The following is a 22,072-nucleotide window of genomic DNA, read 5'->3' as shown; positions in this document are numbered from 1 at the left end:
TTGTCAGCTTCTTCAAATGACATCTCCATACTTCAAATTGTTTGGTCATAATCCTGAGCTTCAATCATTAAAGGTTTTTGGATCTGCAGTATATCCACTTCTTCGACCCTATAATTCTCACAAGTTAGAGCCACGATCAGCAGAGCATGTGTTCCTTGGATATTCTCTTGGTTATAAGGGTGTTATTTGTTTTCATCCTGACACTCATAAAGTGGTTATTTCAAGACATGTGATTTATGATGAAACTCAGTTTCCAATGAAGAATTATTCAGTATCCTCAACCTAATCTTCTTCTGTCATGACACAATTGTCTCCCTCAGCTATAGCAGTTTCATTGCCTTATAGATATGTTACTACCACAGAGTCTGATCACTCTCCTCTCCCATGTTCAAATGAGAATTCATCTTCTTCAGTATCTACATATGAGGCTCAAGAGGTCTTAGGTTCTGCTCAGACTATGCAACCTATTTTGGATCCTGCTCAATTACAGGTTTTGCTTCCTCTCTCTGTCACAGATGCCTCTAGTTCTTCTTCTCATATTTCCATTCCACAGCATGGTCATTCTATGCAAACTCGTCTTAAAAGTGGTATTAGCAAGAAGAAAGATTTTGGTGATTTTCAATGTTTTTCCACTTGTTTATCTACAATTACTGCTCTTGATAAGCCTCATACTTTTCGAGAAGCTAGTACAAAGTCTGAGTGGCAGCAGGCTATGACAGAGGAAATTAAAGCATTACAAACTCAAGGTACATGGAATTTAGTTCCTTCACCCTCTGATAAGAATATTGTTGGTTGTCGTTGGATTTACAAAATTAAAAGACATGCTGATGGACGTATTGCTCGATATAAAGCTCGTTTAGTTGCACAAGGTTTTAGTCAAGAACAAGGTATAGATTTTGACGAAACCTTTAGTCTTGTAGTTCGTCATACCACAGTTCGATTGATTTTAAGTTTGGTTGCATCTCATAGATGGTGTTTGCGCCAATTGGACGTTAAAAACGCCTTTCTTCATGGTGACCTACAGGAGGAAGTGTACATGAAACAGCCTTTGGGATTCATTGATGATCATTATCCAGATTATGTATGTCGGCTACGAAAGTCTCTTTACGGTCTTAAACAGGCACCACGTGCTTGGAATGCCAAGTTCACTGGATATCTTCCAGCTTTGGGCTTTGTTTCTTCACACTCCGATCCTAGTCTCTTTGTGAAGCATGATGGTCTTAATGTGGTTATTCTTTTGCTGTATGTGGATGACATTATCATCACGGGGTCAAGTTCTACCCTAGCGCAATCTGTGATTGATGATTTGGGACAAGTGTTTGATATGAAAGATATTGGCCAGCTTACTTATTTCTTGGGCTTGGAGGTTTCTTATCAGTCCAATGGTGATTTGTTTGTCAACCAAGCTAAATATGCTCGTGATTTACTTAGGAGAGCTGGCATGGAAACTTGTAAACCATCAATTACACCTTGTAAACCTCATTGTCATGTTCTGACAACTGATGGTACATTACTTCCTGATCCTACAATGTTTCGCAGCTTGGTTGGAGCTCTTCAATACCTCACATTCACACGCCCAGATCTGGCATATGCTGTGAACACCGTATGCCAGTTTATGACTGCTCCTACTGATATTCATATGACTTTAGTTAAGCGTATACTGAGATATGTGCAATGCACTTTATCTTATGGTTTGACATTTACATCTGGTTCTTCTGTTTTGGTTGGCTATAGTGACGCAGATTGGGCTGGGGATCCCAATACTCGTCGCTCTACTACAGGGTACGTTGTATTTCTTGGACAGAATCCTATCTCTTGGTCCTCTCGTAAGCAATCTTCTGTCTCTCGTAGTTCTACAGAGGCAGAGTATCGAGCTCTTGCCAACTGTGCTGCTGATATCTCTTGGATCAGATATGTTCTTCAAGACTTACATATTATTGTTCCTGAAGCTCCAGTCTTACATAGTGACAATTTATCAGCATTGGCCTTAAGTAGTAATCCAGTTTTAAACTCTCGCATAAAGCATTTAGAACTTGATTTTCACTTTATCAGAGAACGGGTTCAGCGTCATGATTTGGTGGTTCGATATGTCAATACTGAAGAACAAGTTGCCGACATTTTCACAAAGGGCCTGCATAGTCCATTGTTTTTGAAACACTGTCACAATCTTAGTGTTGGTCCAGCCACCACTGCGATTGAGGGGGGATGATTGGCAAAAGACATGTATATAATGCGTTTAGTTAGTTAGAAGTTCACGTGGGTTCACGTGTTTGTTAAGTCGTAGCTGAGAAGCTAAGTGCTTCTGTCATATAAATATTAGATACTGTTCATTGTGAAGTAGATCGAAAAAGAGAGAAAATCAATAAAAGAAATTGCAAGCTTCTTCTCAAAGTTTCTTCCTACGTCTTCATTGAACTTTGTTATCAGTAGATAGCAGCTTTCATCAAATGAAAGACCATTGGCCCTTCTATATTATTGGGGCCTGCAACTGGAGTGAATTATTAGAATACTTACATGGACCATCGTACTCGTTGATATAAAATAAATACTTGGTACGTGGACGGTTGCTTGTGGAAAATGATCGAGCATAAGGTCGTAGAATAAACCTAGTTGAATTTGATTGGGTAAAAGAAATTTGATGTGCTCACTTAGAACTTTGTTAGGTCTGAACAAAACCCCGCAAATATTCAATGAATCACACTTTAATCACTTCCATATAAGAAAAGAGTTTGCATGGGAAAATAGGAGGAAAACAGAGGAAAACATGGGAAAAGAGCTTGCATTGCATGCATGCCTGAGGTTTTATTTCTTTGGAATGTGCAACTAGATCTAAAGAACCAAAAAGAAAAAGAAAAAGAAGAAGAAGAAGAAAAAATCATTCAACCCATCATAGCAGGTGCAAATTCCCTTCCCTTTTTGTTTTTTGTTTTTTGTTTTTTCAGTTGATAGCATTTTCTTGAAAATTTTAGTTTCTTATGTTTCAATGGTAGATGAGGATTCCGAGCCTCTACATTTGGACATTACGCATTTACCTGTATTTCATTAAATCTAAGCCATTACAATAATCTAACCCTTTAGAACATGACACATCATCAAGTTTTTTTCCTTCTCTAAACAAACGTTAACTATTGTTGTTAAACGAGATTTTAGTTACCCACAAATAATAATCTAACCCATTGACTATTTTTACACGTCAGCAAACTTACCATAGTGAGCTGATGACTCAGCTCATATTTATTGTTTCCATTTTTCAAATGTTTTTGCCTTTTTTAGTCCTCAATAACTTTTTACATTGTCAAAACTTTTAATTATTGTTTGATTTAATGTTTATTTTAGATCAAAAGTTATTACATTTAATATTAGATCTAATGTCTACTATCTATAATTGTCAATTCATTTTTTATTATTCGTGTTTTTTTTCTCATCTCCATTTTCTGTTGTATTATTCTTCTTTATTTCCTCTTCATCTTCTTACTTCACATCAACCGTGCACATGTCTTCTTGTGTTCAAATATACACGAGTGTTCCTACAGTGTAGGTATGTTATGTTGTGTGTATATGAATGTTCCCATGGTGGGTTTTGATGAATACTGTGAAGGTAATGAAATATATAACCTTGAACACGTGTTTATGTGTTCAAATATACAGGAGTGTTCCCATGGTGTAGGTATATTGTTCATGTAATTTTTTCATCCTGTATAGTACGTAGACCATATGTATTGAGTTTATTAGAATGTTTTTAACCTATGTTGTAGTTTTATTATTTTGTTTCTCAAACATATAGGTATTTTTTTTATAGAGATATTTAGTCATATACCCATTTTTAGCACTAAAACTATAAATAAATCCTATACTATTTAATTTCTAGAAACAAACAAAAAAAAACCCAAAAAATGATAGCTGGTCATATTGAATTTAATTTTAATTATTAAATTACTTAGATGCCTCATTGAGTGTTTTGGGCTTTTTAATGAAGTTTTGGGGTTGAAATAAGTTTGTGGCATGCTCCTCACCTGGGCATATAGGTTTCATTAGCCCTTTTAATTATTTATTTTAACGTTAAATTTAGCATCTTGGAGTTTTAAACTTTTAATGTTGAAAGATTTATTGTTCTGCCAGAAATATGAGATCGGTAGACACTGAAGTGATCGGTAATATAAGAATATGTAAAGGAAAATATAACCAATCTGGAAAAATTACAGATCGGTAGACACTGAAGTGATCAACAGTGCACTAGCTAGGCTCATTGCATAGCCTCTTCCGAGGTCTTCAAAATCTAAGCTGCTGAAATGAGTTGAAATATGTAACCCATCAAATTTTTGTTCAGTTTTTCACATTTAATATTTCAAAATAATCAGTTTCTACAATATTTCCCTAATAAATCTCAGTACATGGATCTAGAAAGTTAGATAAATATTTTAAGAAGTTTGCAGTTTAGCAACAGTTTCTGCGTCCATGTTGAATAAAAAATATTTCTTTTATATTCATAAAGAGAGGTGGAATATGGGTGGGCCCCAACCCTTTATTGGATGCTGGTTGCTGTGGGGAATAATGAATGACAACATTATGCTTGGACCACTGTCGTGTGGCAGGTGGCCAATACTCTTTGGCTACGGGTTTGTCAGTAGTCACGGGTGTATTAGTAGTGGCTTATATGGAGATTTTCTAGTGGTGCCTATTGATCTAATAAAAGATTCTATAGATTTTTTTTTAAAAAAAAAAAATTGTTGATTTATTATAAATTTTTTTTGAGTTATTTAGTCATATTCTCATTCTTAGCATTAATAATATAGATAGACCCTATACCATTTAATTTCTATAAACAAACAAAAAAAATCCATAGAGCTCATCATTGTCCTATTGAAATAGGAGAAAATTCTACCTCAAACCATCTCCATTGAGCTTTTACAGTGAGCCACCGAACCCAAAACAAGCTTAGTTACTGGTGTGCACCATTTGTGTATGTAGCGAGGAAGAGGGTAGAATGTAGATAGAAGATAATAATTCAATCATTGAGCTTCTTCCTATATATAGCCCATCATTGAGCTTTTCATTTCCATAACAAAAAGAAGAAGAAAAAAAATCATTGAACCGACTTGCTCTTTTTTGCATAGCGGTGCGAATTCCCTTCCTTTTTTTGTTTTTTAATTATTGTTTTTTCAATTGATAGCATTTTCTTGCAGATTTTAGTTTCTTATGTTTCAATGGTAGTTGGGGATCCCGAGCCTCTGCATTAAGACACTACGCATTTATCTGCATATCGCTAAGTGCAGGAGCTCATGATCCGGTAGTTGGACATTTGAATTGATCAATGTTGTAACTTTATTCTTTTTTTTGTTGTTGATATTCTTTTCTTTAAATGGAAGCATGAGATCTAAAATGGAGGATATAACAGTTTAATTATTGTGATAAACCTCATGAAAAATGGAGTAAAAAGTTTGTCTGTTTTACCTTAGGTCTAAAAATAACATGCATATCATCATCATACATACATGGTCAGATTTCTTTTCTTTTTTTTATTTTAAAAAAATACAAAAAATATATAAACCCAAAAATATTAAGGTTTCTTAGGAATAACCCACGTGATTTTAATTTTTGATGTAAGCCAATTATTTTTCGATGTAGTCCATTGACTATTTTTACACGTCAGCAAACTTACCATGGTGAGTTTGCTTACGTGTAAATTTTTATATTGTCAAATCTTTTAATTATTGTTTGATTTAATGTTTATTTTAGGTCATTAGTTATTACATATAATATTAGATCTAATGTCAACCATATATAATTGTCAATTCATTTTTCATTATTCGTGTTTTTTTTTTCTTCTTCTCATCTCCATTTTCTTTTGTATTCTTCTTCTTTATTTCCTCTTCATCTTCTTACTTCATGTGAACCGTGCACGGTGGTGCACAGGTCTTCTTGTGTTCAAATATACACGAGTGTTCCCATAGTGTAGGTATGTTATAAGTATGTTGTGCGTATATGAATGTTCGCATGGTACGGTTTGGTACCTATTGTGAAGGTAATGAAATATATAACCTTGAACACGTGTTCATGTGTTCAAATATATAGGAGTGTTCCCATGGTGTAAGTATATTGTTCACGTAATTTTTTCATCCTATATAGTAGGTAGACCACGTGATTTTAATTTTTGATGTAAGCCAATTACTTTTCGATGTAGTTCATTGACTATTTTTATACGTCAGCAAACTTACCATGATGAGTTGATGACTCAGTTCATATTTATTGTTTCCATTTTTCATAAGTTTTTGCCTTTTTTTGTCCTCAATAAATTTTTATATTGTCAAATCTTTTAATTATTGTTTGATTTAATGTTTATTTTAGATCAATAGTTGTTACATATAATATTAGATCTAATGTCAACCACATATAATTGTCAATTCATTTTTCATTATTCGTGTTTTTTTTTTCTCATCTCCATTTTCTTTTGTATTCTTCTCCTTTATTTCCTCTTCATTTCTTACTTCATGTGAACCGTGCACGGTGCACATGTTTTCTTGTGTTCAAATATACACGAGTGTTTCCATAGTGTACGTAGGTATGTTGTAATTGTGTTTGCATATGCTATATGCAATAAGCTATAAAGTTAAGTAGTCCTTGTGAGAAGTGTGAGAGTTTGTCTTTTCTTTGAGAGTTGTCTTGTTTTAATATTTTGTGAGTCTAATACAAGGAATTTGTTTACTTGTTTTGTCTCTAACAAGTCTATATTGGAGTTGTGTACTCTAATTTTCTCAACATTTATATCTCTATCAAAAAATAAGAAGTGACATATATATCCAATGGACAAATTTAGGTAGGCACTTGTATGCTTTACATGATGGATTAGATTAGTACTGGAATTTGATCCTTTAAATGATGTGATAAAGGAAGTTTGCCTTGGTGTTACAGACAGAGAATGGAAAATATGTTGTTTTGTGTAAGATCCCACATCAAACCAACGGAGAGGGGGTATTGTGCCTTATATGTGCACACCCGTATCCATCTAGCACGAGGCCTTTTGGGAGCTCACTGGCTTCGGAATCGTAGGAACTACGAAGTTAAGCGAGTTGGGGGCTAGAGCAATCCCAGGATGGGTGACCCACTGGGAAGTTGCTCGTGAGCTCCCAGAAACAAAACCGTGAGGGCAGAGAGGGGGGCCCAAAGCGGACAATATCGTGCTACGGCGGAGCTGATCCCGGGATGTGACAATTTGGTATCAGAGCCACTCTGCCGTGTGGTGCGAGTGTATCGACGGGGACGTCGGACCCTTAAGGGGGGTGGATTGTAAGATCCCACATCAAACCAACGGAGAGGGGGTATTGTGCCTTATATGTGCACACCCGCATCCATCTAGCACGAGGCCTTTTGGGAGCTCACTGGCTTCGGAATCGTAGGAACTCCGAAGTTAAGCGAGTTGGGGGCTAGAGCAATCCCAGGATGGGTGACCCACTGGGAAGTAGCTGATTCCGGGATGTGACATTTTGCGTCTTGGTATATGTTTCTGGATACATTAATTCTTGATAGTTTGAGGACTTTGATATAAATGAAGGCTTCTCTAACTACATGCATTAGCAGCCTATTCCAACGTAACAATTCAACACTCAAACATTGGAGAGAACGAAATTAAGTAGAACCCCCCAACAGCGTGCTTTATTATGAGTACAAGTTGAAGTAGTCTACATAGTTACAAGAGAAAACTTCATCTCATCATATATCTTACACCGCATGATAAAGAGGCAGAAATAAGTAGGGAGATAATTATGCAGGCCTAGGGTGCAACCCGACCAAGCTTATTATACGTACAGTGCTAAGTGATGATCATGCAGACTTGTGTTTTGGAACCCAGGCAATAGCATCAGTGGAAAGGAAATGGCAGATGGGAGTGGTTCCGGGCTTAACGTTGAGGATTTGGAAGGACAAATGCTCTGGGTCCCATTCTGATGTGTCTAGATGGCAGATGGTTACTGCTTTCACCTTCATCCCATCATCGGCTTTCAGGGAGAGAACATAAGCTGCTGTTTGTTTTATTGCATGGCAGAAAAACACAGCATAGGGATAGTTCTCCTTATGACACACAACGACTTTGTCACCTTCCAACTTCTTCAGTCCCGGCATTGTTGTATAGTTGTGCATGTACTTGGTGGCTCCTTCTTCCAATACCTCCGTTGAGATTGCTTCAACGTTTCTTGTTCCAAGCTTCGAAGTGCTAAAATCAACCATTGATTCTAAAGATGTGGCGCAATATTTTTCCTCTCCCTTAAGGCCTGGAGCTTCACACTCTTCGATTGTTTGCTTAATTGTTTTGGCTTCCTCAGATGTTGGCTTCACTGAAAAATGGTTGAAAATTTCTGGTAGTTTCTTAGAGGAGAAGGGGATCGATTGAGCACTTTCGCGTGGCAGGAAAGTAGCCGTGTTTGAATTTCTAGGGAATTGGAACTTCATTGTTGCGCCAGGGCGCATGTCCTTCTCGAAGAAGAAAATAGCCAAGTCTTTATAATGGAGTAGTTGATTGTCAGGTGGAGGAGGAACTTTTCCATAGTTTTTTTGAACGTAATGTTTATCGTTCTGTCCATAGTCTTTTTGAACGAATGGAGAAGGAGGAGGAGGACTTCCTCCATACCTTTTTCGACTGTAACCTGAAAATGGGAAAATTTTAGGAGGAGGAGGAGGACCTTTTGCATACCCTGTTTGAGAATAATGGCTATTGCCCAATGGGAAATTTTCAGGTTTGCCCTCGTCAGATGGAGGAGGAGGACGTTTTTTATAATGGGTTTGAGTGTAAAAGCTATTGGCCAATGGGAAATTTTCAGGTTTGCCCTCGTCAGATGGAGGAGGAGGACGTTTTTTATAATGGCTTTGAGTGTAAACTCTATTGCCCTGCAATGGGAAAATTTCAGGTTTGCTCTTTTCTTCATTTGTGGAGTCTGCAAATTATATTGGAAAATAAGTGTCATTCTTGTAATGACAGTAGTTAACTGATAAATATGTGGTCGAACATAGTTTAGTAAAATGGCAGGTAGAAGAGATATCTAAGATTATAAAGAGCTGAACACAAACCAGGATGCAGAAGTTCACTGATAGATCTTGGCATCTGTGTGTTTGGCAGGACGGAGTTCCAGTAAAGTTGAGGTGCTGGTTGAGCAGCATTGTTTGCCAGTGCAACCGCTGCTAGCTGCAACATTAATTCGAACTCTAATTAAAATCAAATCTCACAAAGTGTAATTAATTAGTGGACGACACTTAAGTACGTACTAAATAAAATCGGAGAGAATTATAGGAACACAAAACTTTCATTTATATATATAGAGTACAATGAGAGAGAATGGAAAAGTTAATCAAATTGCAGAGCTTACACTGAGAATAGCAAAGATGAGTGGGAGATGAAACCCCATTAGGACTGAAATTAACTTAGCAACAGATGTAGCAAGAAATTAAAGAAAGTCGGAGCTGGCTCTTATGGTAACAGTAGCAACTGGCTTCACCATTTTATAGACGACTGATGAGGGGTACCCAGAAGTAATTGTGAATATACAATTGTGGCATGTGAGGCAAGTGGCATGATGTGATGTATCAGACGTAATTGTGAATATACAATTGTGGCATGTGGGAGAAATGTACCGAAGCTGGATGGTCCATAAAATATGTGGTTAACAATAATGGACCACTTAAATTTGAGAGGGGTCCCCATGTCATCTAAGACTTGAAAACAAAAAAACATATGTCCATATATAATTAAAGGGTACAGTTTCTGCTTTATTAATTTTATTTGATTTTCCGTGCTTCAGAAAATTCCCAAAAAACAAAAGATCTTATAAATCCAACTAACCATGTTTCAGCCCTAGTCAATGAGTTGGAGCACAAAAAATCTACTTCACACTTTGTAAGAGGGCATGCAAGTGTATGGAGGATGGAGCAATAATATGTATTTTATAATATATATGATAATAGATTGATTTTTATTTTATTTTTTCAATCTATATATATTGTTAATGCTCAAAAATAGTTGGGCTCAACTTAGTGAGGGCATGCAAGGGGTCTTGTGTTGCGCTCCACAGTAAAGGGTGCCGAACACTCCCCTACCGATAGCCCTTTTTAATCCAGTGTGAACTTTGTATTGGTCGATCTAATTGAGTATAAAACCTTACGATTGGATTGGTCCATAAGATACATAGTTAATCATAATGAACTTAAGTGGTTAAATTTCAGATAATATCGATGGTTATCTTTCCTTTAGAATGGGTGAATGTTTATTACAACAAGTGGTATGAGAGCAATAATTGGCCTGGGACACTTGAGTTTTAGGTGCATCATTCAAGATTGAAGATTTACACAATTGATTTTCAATCGAGAGAGGGTGAAAAGCCCGCTAGGAACAATAATTTTAGGACCACAAGTCATGAAAACAAAAAAAATGTGTCGCTATATATTTAGAGGATACAATTATTGGCATGTGCAATCCTACAATGCATCCTCTAGATATTTTCCCTTTCTAATTTATGCTTTATTAATTTTACTTGATTTTTCTTAATTCAGAAAATTCCCAGAAAAGAAAAGATCTTATAAATCCAGCTAACCATGTTACAGCTCTCGTCAATGACTTGGAGCACACAAAATCTACTTCACACTTTGTAAGAGGGCATGCAAGTGCATGGAGGATGGAGCAATAATCTTTATTTTATAATATATATGATAATAGATTGATTTTTATTTTATTTTATAATATATATTAAAATTGGAAAGCCTGCTGGACTACACATATTGGTCTTGTGGTGTAGGTGGTGTGGCTAAGGTGATAAGTATTGCGCAGCCTCCCCTTCCTTGTTAGATTACGGAAGCTTGCAGACGTGTAGGTGGTGTGGCTAAGGTGATAAGTCTTGAAAGAAACCCAAATAAAGAATCTTCAAATTAAGGTATATAAGATGATCTACAATCATGCTTTCTAGTTTAGAGAGTTATAAATATTTTAATTATTTTTTAATTTAATATAATTGATCCGGCTGTATTCAAAATAATATAAAAATAATAATTTGATTTAATTAAAAGTTCAAAATATGCATAAAATAAAGCAACATTAAATTATAGGGGGTCATTAAGAGTTCTTTCTCTCTCATCAGATTTATGAGCTCCTAAAGGTCTCTCTATTTTAGTTGGTGGATAGGGAGCATAGTTGGAGTTGTACTTTTCCAATTCCTCCCTAAAATTTGTCTAAGGAGATGATTTAGAAAGCTCATTGTGGATGCTACTTAACCAATTAAAGAAACCCAAAAATCTTCAGTACGATGTAACATATGTTGTCCATGTCACTCGTGTTTTACCAGAGTTAGAGCATTCACAATGGGCTCCCTAAACCACATCCTTAGACAAATTTTAGAGAGGAAATTGAAGAAATACAACTCCAACCATGCTCTTTATCCACCTCATAAAATAGGGAGACCTCTAGGAGCTCCTAAATCTGAAGAGAGAGTAATGACTCATAGTGGCTCCCTATAATTTAATGTTTCTTTGTTTTATGCATAGTTTAAACTTTTAATTAATGCTAACTATTTTTTATATTTTTATTTATTTATAGAGATTAACCAAAATCAATTTGAATTAAAAAATAACTATAGTATTTTTGACTCCCTAAACTAGGGAGTATGATTGGAGTTCAAATTTTATAAAGAGCTCATATAATAACTTTTTTCTATTTTTACCTAAATATTAACTAAAAAATAGGGAGCATAATTGTAAATGCTCTTATAAGCCTTCACTATATTTTTGTTGTTGGTCTGCCTCCCACCACTACTTCAAAACAAGAAGAAGAACAAATATTCATTAATTAATATATTTTTTAAGAGGGCTAGTCTAATATAGGCCCTTACAATTTCTATTTCCTAGGCATCAACCTATTAATTTCGAAATCTATGTATAAAACCCAAATTCAAACTTAAAATGCTATAAAAGGTCATAGTACTCCTACATATTTACATTGTTTGCCATAAGTCAACCTGACATTTTGGATTATGGAGTGGAATCTCAACTTCCTTCAAAAGAGTGACTTAAAGCAAAAATTATGGAAACTTCCAATTTCCACTAAAATTAAGGACACACATATGATGAATCTGAGCACCGTAGAGAAATTAATTTTTGTAGAAATTGGTAGACACAAGAAGTTTGTAAGTAGAACACTTTGTCGAGGTTTGACATTAAAGTTTCAACTTTTTACATTTCACAGAGATAGAGGTAAAGTGATCTAGTCTTTTGAGAAGAAGTATAGTCTTTGCGAGAGTAGAGAAATAGGTTTTGTAAACTCATCACATGAGTAATCTGTATTAGTGAGTGGTGGAGAGACTGGAAGAAAAAATGATAAAAACTTCTAATCTCTAACAATTCTATGTGTTACGAAATTAGTGTTGGCATTTTCTAGATACAGCATAAACTCTAGTATATGTTAGCATAGGTTTTAAACGTGCTTTGAGAGAGCCCAGGGTCAGAATTGACATTGGCAAGATTGATGCAGCTCTGCAATCCCCAAAACACAGACTTGTGGCTTGACCCGTGAAAGGCATTTACGTAAAGATCCGTATTTTAAAAAATATATATAAATATATATTGGTTATATTTTTATGTGTAATTATCTTGGTACATAATTGTAAATGTTGTTGTTATACTTTTATATTAATTATTATGAATCCTATTATAATAATACTTATATATTTCTATGTTTATGATAATATTTAGTTATATCAATCTACTGTGGCAAGGTCTCATGTTGAAATCGGTACTTAGGTGACGATGGGTAAACTTAAAAGATATTCAGCCAAAAATGCAACAAACTTCACACACTCTTATGACTAGTCAACTGTCAGATATGAATTATACCAAACAACAACATACATAGAACATACCATGATGTACCTGCAGGCCTAGAGAATTACTAGTGACAACCTAGGCACTCAGAAAGACCCATCAATCTAGGCATCCCCTGTGCTAGCAACAACTATGGTGAAAACGTGTGAAGACAGCATAATCAAGCAAACACCAAACAGCAGATAATGATGACTAGTCAACCATAATTCATACGATGACTAGTCGACCACCAAGAACACAAACCCAGAAAAATTACAAGAATGCAATCAGAAATTGTTCACCCAGAAACCCACCATTGGGAAAAAACTGGGGGTCATCAACCGACCAGGCAATCAACTAAGTAGAAAAAGATTCTTACAAAGGAACACAAGCAAGCTCAAGCAAAACCTAGATCTATTTAGGAAGATGAGCAATACCTCCTTTGTGCAATCTTCTTCTCTAACTTAGCAAAGCTTGAAGCCCAGTTCTTCATGGCAATGGCAGCTCCTTCTTCAGTCATTCATCCCATGGCACCAGCTTGCAAGCTCAACTCAAACAGAAACCAAAATTTGGATTCAAGGGAGAATAACCAATTTCTTCAAGAAACCATACTCTTGAAGAAATCAGTAGTGAATCTGACCTAGATATAAATGAGAGAATGTTTTTATGAAGCTAGATGCAAATTCATATTTCAAATGCAGTTTTTTCATAAAGAAATCAATTTGGAAAAACTCATAGATGAAATATTGTTCTTTCTTGTGGAAGAAGAACGGAAATATAGAAAACCAATCTTTCCTCCAATTCTACACAAAAGAGACGGCTTGCCAAAAGAGGAATCGCAAGGCCTATACAGACCAAAAAATACCCTTAGGTCAGAATCCCATGTGGCAGCAGAGAGAGAAAAAGGAATAGGACAAAAAAGTTGGTTATCAAGCTGGAGAGCAAGGATGACGAGTCATCCAAGAAACATATGACTAGTCATCATTTTATGAAAACAGTATAATGCAATGTTATGCAATGCACAATTTACCTTTGCCAATTTGCATGAACCTCCATATGATAGTTGTTAGTTAAGAACACCTAGAGAAGCTATTCTCAATCTAAACTTGAGCTTGATAAATAACAATAGAGATCCTATTACAAAGTTGTCAAGGGAAGCCAAAAGAAAAACCCAAAATGCATACATTAACAATCTCTCCCTTTTTGGCTTTCCTTGACAACACACTCTCTAACAACACTCAACCCAAAACCAAGCCTAAGGAGATGATGAAGTGAGGATACCTGCAAGAACAACCAATCTTCCAGGCACAAAAACAGGCATATTATATCACAGAATTTTGAAACAATATGCAATATGGGGGTTGAGAGTGTTCTCCTCCTTGTTGATAAGGAAAGTGCAAGGAGAGAGAGTCAGCATACAAGGGGATGAAACACAAGGCAGATAATCAGATTTGAACAAAGTGAAAAACACATAGCATAGGTTGATTACAAAGCAAAAATCACTTGTTCAAAATAATACAACACAACTCCCCCTATCAAGATGCACAGACTACCCAAGCAAAAACAAATTTCCACAAGGGAATTACAAACATATACTTGTCCAAAAATACTCCCCCTATCTAGGACATTGCCTACAAGATCACTGTAGCTAAAAAACAAGAGAATCAGCAGACTCATCAGAATCTACAGAATCATCTGAGACCTCCGTGGCAGGAGTCGGCTGAGGATGTACTTCAGCAGCAGCAGCAGCAGGAACCAAAGAGGATGGAATGAGGCTTAACAGATGTTGAATATGTTTCTCCTTGGTAGCAAGCTGAGATCTAAGATAGTCATTTTCATAAGTAGATGACACAGAGGTGAGAAAAGTTTTTGAAACTTTTTGGCTAAGGGCAACAAAAGCCTTGCCAAATGGAGCAATAGGAGGAGTGCACTGATCAGAGTCAAGAAAAACCACCTGGTTTCTCTCACAGAGACGCTGGATAAGACATGGGAAGACAAGAGTCCCTTTGTGTTTTGTACCATGACCTATGGTTTTGCCAAGAATTGCATGATAAAGAATATCCCCAAAGGGAATTTTATCATGATTCACCATTGAAATCATGAGTTGACAGCCAGCCAAAGTGGGGTTTGAATTATTTCTAGTTGGGAGAACATTGTGACAGATAAAATCCCATAGAAATTTGTAGAATGGTGACAGATAAGACTTCATAGGAACACCTTTAGAAGTCAGGGGCATTGTTTGATCAGTATAGGCCATGGTTTTAAATAGATCAATAGTGTATTGAGAAGAGGCAAGAGCAAACTGATCAGAATCAAAACCAGGGCAAGACCGAAAACCTAAAACCCTATTAATGACAGAGGGTCTCAGAGTAATGGGCACATAACGAACAACACACTGATAATTAGACCCCTTAGGATCAGCAGGAAAATTCGAGTAAAACTCTTTAACGACAGAAGCATTGAACTTACCAGACAGAGTGTTGAGAGAATGGAGATGGCAGTGCTCAAAAATCTGAGTTGCAGAACCCTGGGCCGCTAAGGGGGGAGCATCAATTTGGTAAGCTCTCTCAGGCACAAACTTCCTTTTAGAGACAACACCATCGAAGAACGAGGCTGCCTCAGGAGACACAAACGGGGAGGAGTCTCCAGCGGGAACAGAGTGAGAAGAGCGAGTCCTAGGAGCCCTAGGAATGGAGGGTATAAAATCCACTCTGTCATTGGATTTGGATTTGGAGCGGCGCTGGTAAGTGAGGAAGGGCGCGGAGGACGACATGGTGGTCAGCGGGAAGAAATTGGAAGAGAAAAACAGAGGGAAGAAGGGGCGAAGAGACTAACACAGAGGGAGAAAGGGAAGCGGGGGCCTGGGTTTGTGTCTGAAGAGAACAGAGAGAGAACGGGAGTGAAAGTAGACTCTAACGAAGAAGAGGGAAACAGACCTAAAAAGGAAAAAATGCGAAAACTGACCCCAATGAAAAAGAACCGCTCAAAACACAAAAAAGAGAAGAAAAAAAAATGAAAAAAAAATAAAATAATAAGAATAACCGCTAAAGAAAAGGACGTATTGTTCAGGAGAAAAACCTGATGACTAGTCAACCACAATGAGCATGATGACTAGTCAACCAAGGCAATAACAAAAACAGGCAGAACTAGATGACTAGTCAACCACAAAAATGATGACTAGTCAACTAAGGCAATAACATGACGGGCATCAAATATAACACAACCGGATGACTAGTCAACCATAAGCATAGATGACTAGTCAACTAAGGCAATATCATGACACGCATCAAAGTTAGTATCGACCCTGTGGAAGACAAGATTGTGGGTTTTTAAAAAAAAAACACAAACATGAACTAGCAAATATATCAAGTGATCAACGATCTATTAGCTACTATAGCCTAGTCCAAATCTTCAAGCACAGGAAGGAAGAGAGAGAGAAGATAACCACATGTGCAAACAAAAACAAGTGCAACTAACTCTGATAGATAGAATATGAATTAGATTTCATGCTCAGAGATAAGGCAAAATGGACAGAGGAGGTTCAGAGCCAAAAGAAGAACACAAGAGAAGAAGAAATACCCCTCTTGGAGAGACAAGTATATAATAAACCTTCAAGACAAACTCAAGGCATAAACCCAACCTATTTGATTTTCATCACTCAATCTGGCCATTTATTATCCTTGTTATTTGCACATCCTAGACTTAAGTGCTTGAGTGGCCCAATTTTGCGGCTCTTGCTCTAGATTCTTCAATCATAACACCTTATACCTTCCTAGAGTCGTGACTACATTGGTCACACTTTTTTTTATTTTTTTTATTTTTTGTTTATTTTTTATTTTTTGTTTAATGCTAAACAAATTGCCTAAGAGAGTGAGAAAAGATAGGAGATTATAACAATGATTGTCCATAATGGATCACAACACTTGTCTCAACAAGAGGACGAAAGAACACCAAAAGATTTCATCTAATGGCTCCAAACAAGAAGGGGGGAATTATCCACAAATCAGGCAAAGCATAAAATGATTCAAACTTCATACCACCAGAGATCAGAAGAAGCATATGTTTTAGACATTTACACACCAAAAAAATATTTGACTAGTCAACTAAAACGAAGATGACTAGTCAACAATTCTGCAATGTGCTGAAGATAAGGAACAGACAAGCTAATCAATCAATTGAGCAAAGGCCAATGGACTGCCTAAGTGTGACATGTTTCTGAAAGTCCAAGGCCTTGGTGAGTATATCTGCTAGCTGTTTCTCAAAGGGAACAAATTCCAAAGATAGAATTTTATCTTCCACAAGATCTCTAATAAAATGATGCCTAATGTCTATATGCTTAGTCCTAGAGTGTTGAACAGGATTTTTAGAAATGTCTATGGCACTCATGTTGTCACAATAGATGAGAAAGCATGATTGAGCAAGACCATAGCTTCCAACATTTGTCTCATCCAAAGGAGTTGAGTGCAGCAACTCCCAGCTGCAACATCCTCTGCTTCAGTAGTGGATAAGGAGACAGAATTTTGTTTTTTGCTATGCCAAGCAACAAGGTTGTTGCCTACATAAAAGACCCCCCCCCCCCCCCCCCCGGGAGGGGTTTCTACAACCTGCCCAATCGGCATCACTATAACCAACCAGACTGACACAAGTGTCATAGGTATACCACAACCCAAACTCAACAGTCCCACTCACATATTTTATGATTCTCTTAACAGCAAACAAGTGAGACTCTTTTGGGTCACTTTGAAACCGAGCACACACTCCAACACTATAAGAAATATCTGGTCTACTAGCAGTCAAGTAGAGAAGACTTCCTATCATACTTCTATAGAGAGTTTGATCCACACTTTTGCCATGCAAGTCTCTATGAATTTTAGCACTAGTGCTCATTGGAGTTCTTGCAGATTTTGCATCCTCAAAACCAAACTTTTCCACAAGATTTTTTGCATATTTCGATTGAGATACAAAGATCCCATCATGGCTTTGTTTGATTTGAAGACCTAAGAAATAGTTAAGCTCACCTACAAGACTCATCTCAAATTCACTAGTCATGACATGAATAAACTCTTGAACATGCAAGTCAGAGGTAGAACCAACCATAATATCATCAACATACACTTGAGCAATCAAGACATCATTTTTGAACCTTTTGACAAACAAAGTTTTGTCAATTGACCCTCTAACATAGTCATTTCTTAGAAGATGAGAAGATAACCTCTCATACCATGCTCTAGGAGCTTGTTTCAAACCATAGAGTGCCTTTTTTAACTGAAACACATCATTTGGATGATGTGGATCTTCAAAACCCTTTGGTTGTTCAACATAGACCTCTTCATTTAAAATACCATTCAAAAAAGCAGTTTTGACATCCATTTGATAAAGTTTGAATTTTAAGTGACAAACAATAGCAAGAAGTAATCTAACTGATTCTAGTCTTGCAACAGGGGCAAAAGTTTCATCAAAGTCAATGTCTTCCATTTGAGTGTAACCTTGAGCAACTAATCTAGCTTTGTTTCTAACAACATTACCTTGCTCATCAGTTTTGTTCTTGAAAATCCACTTAGTACCTACAACATTTGTATTGGTAGGTCTGGGAACAAGGTACCAAACATCATTTCTAACAAACTGATTCAGCTCTTCTTGCATTGCAAGAAACCATTCACCATGGTTCAACGCCTCTTTCACATTCTTAGGTTCTTCTTTTGAGACATAACACACATGACTAATTTCTTGAGCTAATTATTTCCTAGTTCTCACTCCCTGATTAAGAGGACCAATAATGACACTCTCAGTTTGAGTGAGAGGGCTATGATCAGCATGGGAGCTGACAACTTGGATAGATGAGATGGAACTAGAGGTTGAAGGAGTTGACAGGTCAACTGGGACAAAATTTCCGAAAGTTGACAGGTCAACTACAAGATCCAGACCTAGAGATTCTTGCACGAGATGAGGAGAAAAAAGACCATTCTCATCTAATGCCATCTCAGTAGAGGCAGCAAAATCATCAATTTTGACATTTATGGACTCAATGATGGTTCTGGTCCTACAGTTGTACACTCTATAAGCTCGGCTTAAAGTGGAACACCCTAGAAATATTCCCTTATCACACTTAGAATCAAACTTAGGAAGATGCTCCCTATCTTTCAAAATATAGCATGTGCTACCAAAGACTCTAAAATATGACACATTAGGCTTCTTTCCTTTTCAAATCTCATAGGGAGTTTGTTTGGTACCAGACCTCAAAAATACCCTGTTTGAGATATAACAAGCTGTACTTACAGCTTCAGCCCAAAAATGTTTAGCAAGATTGTTGCTATTGAGCATCACCCGAGCCATCTCAACAAGAACTCTATTCTTTCTCTCCACAACACCATTTTGTTGAGGTGTAATAGGTGCAGAGAACTCATGCTTAATTCCCATTTCTTCACAAAATTTCAGAAACTGAGAATTCTCAAACTCAGAACCATGATCTGTTCTAATTCTAACAAGAGGCAGATGACTAGTCATCTTTTCTTTTTGCAAAAGATGACAAACAGACTTAAACCTTAGAAAAGTTTCAGATTTCTCACGTAAGAATGAGACTTAAGTGAACCTAGAGAAATCATTAACCATGACAAGAATATATTTCTTTCCACCAAGGGACAAGGTTTGGATAGGACCAACAATGTCCATGTGAACAAGTTCAAGGCTTACTTGTGTTTGAATGTGTTTGACCTTCTTATGAGACACTCTAACTTGCTTCCCCAATTGACATCCTTCACAAACATGTTGATCAGATTTGTCAAGCTTTGGTAATCCACTCACTAACTCTTTCTTGGACAATTTATGCAAGTCTCTAAAGTTCACATGTCCAAGCCTTTGATGCCACAAGACACTTGTTTCATTCACAACCTTATTGCAAACTACTTCTTTTTCATCATTGACACCATCAATACAATAGCAATTGTCCCTAGACCTAGTCACGCTCACAATCTCATTGCCACATTTTCCAACGATTTTGCACCCATGCTTGGAGAATCTAACTTCTATTACTCCATCATCACACAGCTGACTCACACTAATGAGATTGGATGTAAGACCCTTAACACATCTAACATTCTTAAGCTCGGGTAAACCAGGGATACAAACAGTACCTTTTCCAAAAACTTGAGACTTGTGACCTCCACCAAAAGTCACAGTGCCTCCATCAAAAGGACTGAGAGATGAGAAGACACTCTTATCACCAAACATATGTTTGGAACAGCCACTATCAAAGTACCAAGAGTTGGTGTTTGATGCAGCAAAAGCATTTAGCACAACAAGACATTTGGTATGACCTTTTTCAACCCAAGTAGACTTAGGCACAATAGGTGAACACATTTTAAGGGAGACAAGTTTTGCAATCTTAGTTACTTCTTTTAGCAAATGATCAACCTGATCTTGCAAAGATCTTGGATTTTTAGATTTTGAAGACAATTTTCTAGTCTTATCCTTTTTGTACATAAGACAGATTGATCGAATATGACCAGTCAACCCACACCAGTGACAAGTTGGAACAAACTTAGGTTTCTTGACTACCGGCTGAGCATCAAGAGAAGCCATGGTTGGAGTTTTTGAATTGACAAACCTAGTGGTAGAGCTAGACGAACTAGAATCAAAATGATTAAATCCAAGACCACCTTTGTCCCCATGAGGTTTTCCCATAGTCAACATTTTGTCAATTTTTGAGGCACCAATGGTCATAGATATAACCTTACTTTTTTGCTTCATTCAATTTACCTAGGAGCAATTTGTTTGAGTTCTGGAAACCAATGTTACTTTCCTTGAGCACATTAACTTGATTTTCAAGATTACTCCTAATTGACACAAGTGCAACAAATTCTTTTTCTAGAGACACAAATTTGTCACTCAACTCCTTTTTGGTTTCTTTTAAGATGAGGATTTCATGTTGAAGTTCATGGTTGTTGGCCTCAAGTTTGAGGCTCTCTTCTTTCAAAGACAATGTCTCTTTGAACAAACAATCATATTTTCTTCCTAATCACTCGTATGACAGGTCATCTGACTCAGAATCAGATTTATCAGACACTGACTGCACAGAGGCAACAAAAGCAACATGTTGGTCATCATTATCAGAGAAAAATGAATCCCCTTGAGACACTTCACTTTCACTCTCACTCCAGCTAACTTTTATGGCCTTGTCCTTTCCTTTGGAGTATTTTTTCTGATTGTTTGCACAATGGGCAGCATAGTGCCCAATGCCTCCACATGTGAAGCACTTGACAGATTTTCTAAAATCTTTAGTGAAAGGTTTGACATCCTTGTTCCTCTCATTAGACTGATCAGTTGATGGTCTAACTTGTCTCTCACTACCAGAGCTGCCCTTTCTAGCAAACTTTCCTTTATCCCTAAGAATTCTCCTAAATTTTTTGACAAACAAAGCCATCTCATCCTCAAAACCTGAGGATTTTTCACCACCTTTCAGAGAGGAATCATTCACTCCTTGAAGTGCAACATTTTTTGATTTTTTAGTGTCATTCTTTTCCATATTCAACTCCATCTCATAGGTTTTCAATTTTCCTACGAGCTTGCCAAGCTTAATTTCATTTAAGTTTTGGACCTCCATGATTGCGGTTTTCTTTGCTCTAAACCTAGATGGTAGAACACGAAGGATTTTCTGAACAACAAGAAGCTCATCAATAGGTTGACCGAGACTCATGGCTTCATTAGTGATCATCTCAACTCTCCCATAGAACTCAGAAATAGACTCAGTTTCAGACATCCTAAGTTCTTCAAATTGTGCAGGCATCATCTGAAGTTTTAGGGATCTAACTTGGTCATCCCCTTCATGAACCACCCTTAGTTTATCCCAAGCCTGTTTCGCATTTAGGATGTGTTGTATATGTGAAAATTGTGTGCTAGACAAGGCTGTAACTAAGGCATTTCTGGCCTTCTTGTTTGAATATGCAGCAAACACCTCAGCTTCAGTCCATTCCGACCTAGGCTTGGGCACAACATTACTCTCAACAGTCTTGACAGGAGCAACCCACTCTTTTGTGAGATACTCACTTGCGTACTCATCAAGAGCATCAAGGAATATCTCAAATTTTTCTCTCCAAGCAGCGTAGTTGTTTCCATCAAAATAAGGAGGGGAGTTGCAAGATCCAGCAACTCGATCCCGTTCCACAGTGAGCACACCTAAACACCAAAACAAATCCTAGGATCTCTCTATTTGTATTAAGAGCTGACGCTCTGAATACCAATTGAAATC

General features: G+C 36.9%; 2 protein-coding genes across 2 annotated transcripts in view; both read right to left on the bottom strand.

The window, feature by feature from the left end:
* LOC18790935 (BURP domain-containing protein 5) lies at positions 7,594-9,489 on the bottom strand. The gene is made up of 3 exons (XM_020554759.1): positions 9,354-9,489; positions 9,058-9,172; positions 7,594-8,924 (listed from the first exon to the last, which is right to left on the bottom strand). Exons 1-3 carry the CDS (start codon positions 9,390-9,392, stop codon positions 7,819-7,821), a joined length of 1,260 nt encoding a protein of 419 aa, XP_020410348.1. The 5' UTR covers positions 9,393-9,489; the 3' UTR covers positions 7,594-7,818.
* Positions 20,843-22,072, bottom strand: part of LOC109947523 — a 3,397-nt gene continuing 2,167 nt past the window's right edge. Inside the window, exon 2 of the mRNA XM_020557926.1 lies at positions 20,843-21,999. Coding sequence (XP_020413515.1) covers positions 20,843-21,999 — 1,157 coding nt within the window. The remainder of the gene's footprint in view (positions 22,000-22,072) is intronic.

The sequence above is a fragment of the Prunus persica genome, chromosome G1, assembly GCF_000346465.2.
Source record: "Prunus persica cultivar Lovell chromosome G1, Prunus_persica_NCBIv2, whole genome shotgun sequence".
NCBI lineage: Eukaryota > Viridiplantae > Streptophyta > Magnoliopsida > Rosales > Rosaceae > Prunus > Prunus persica.
The sequence above is the reverse complement of the archived record's forward strand: the minus strand, read 5'-3'. Positions and strand labels throughout refer to the sequence as shown.

Coding starts and splice junctions, on each gene's coding strand:
- LOC18790935 (XM_020554759.1), bottom strand. CDS start 9,392: ATGGGGTTTCATCTCCCACTCATCTTTGCTATTCTCAGT. Junction 9,173..9,353: donor TCATCTTTGCTATTCTCAGT/GTAAGCTCTGCA, acceptor TTAATGTTGCAG/CTAGCAGCGGTTGCACTGGC. Junction 8,925..9,057: donor CAGTGAACTTCTGCATCCTG/GTTTGTGTTCAG, acceptor TATAATTTGCAG/ACTCCACAAATGAAGAAAAG.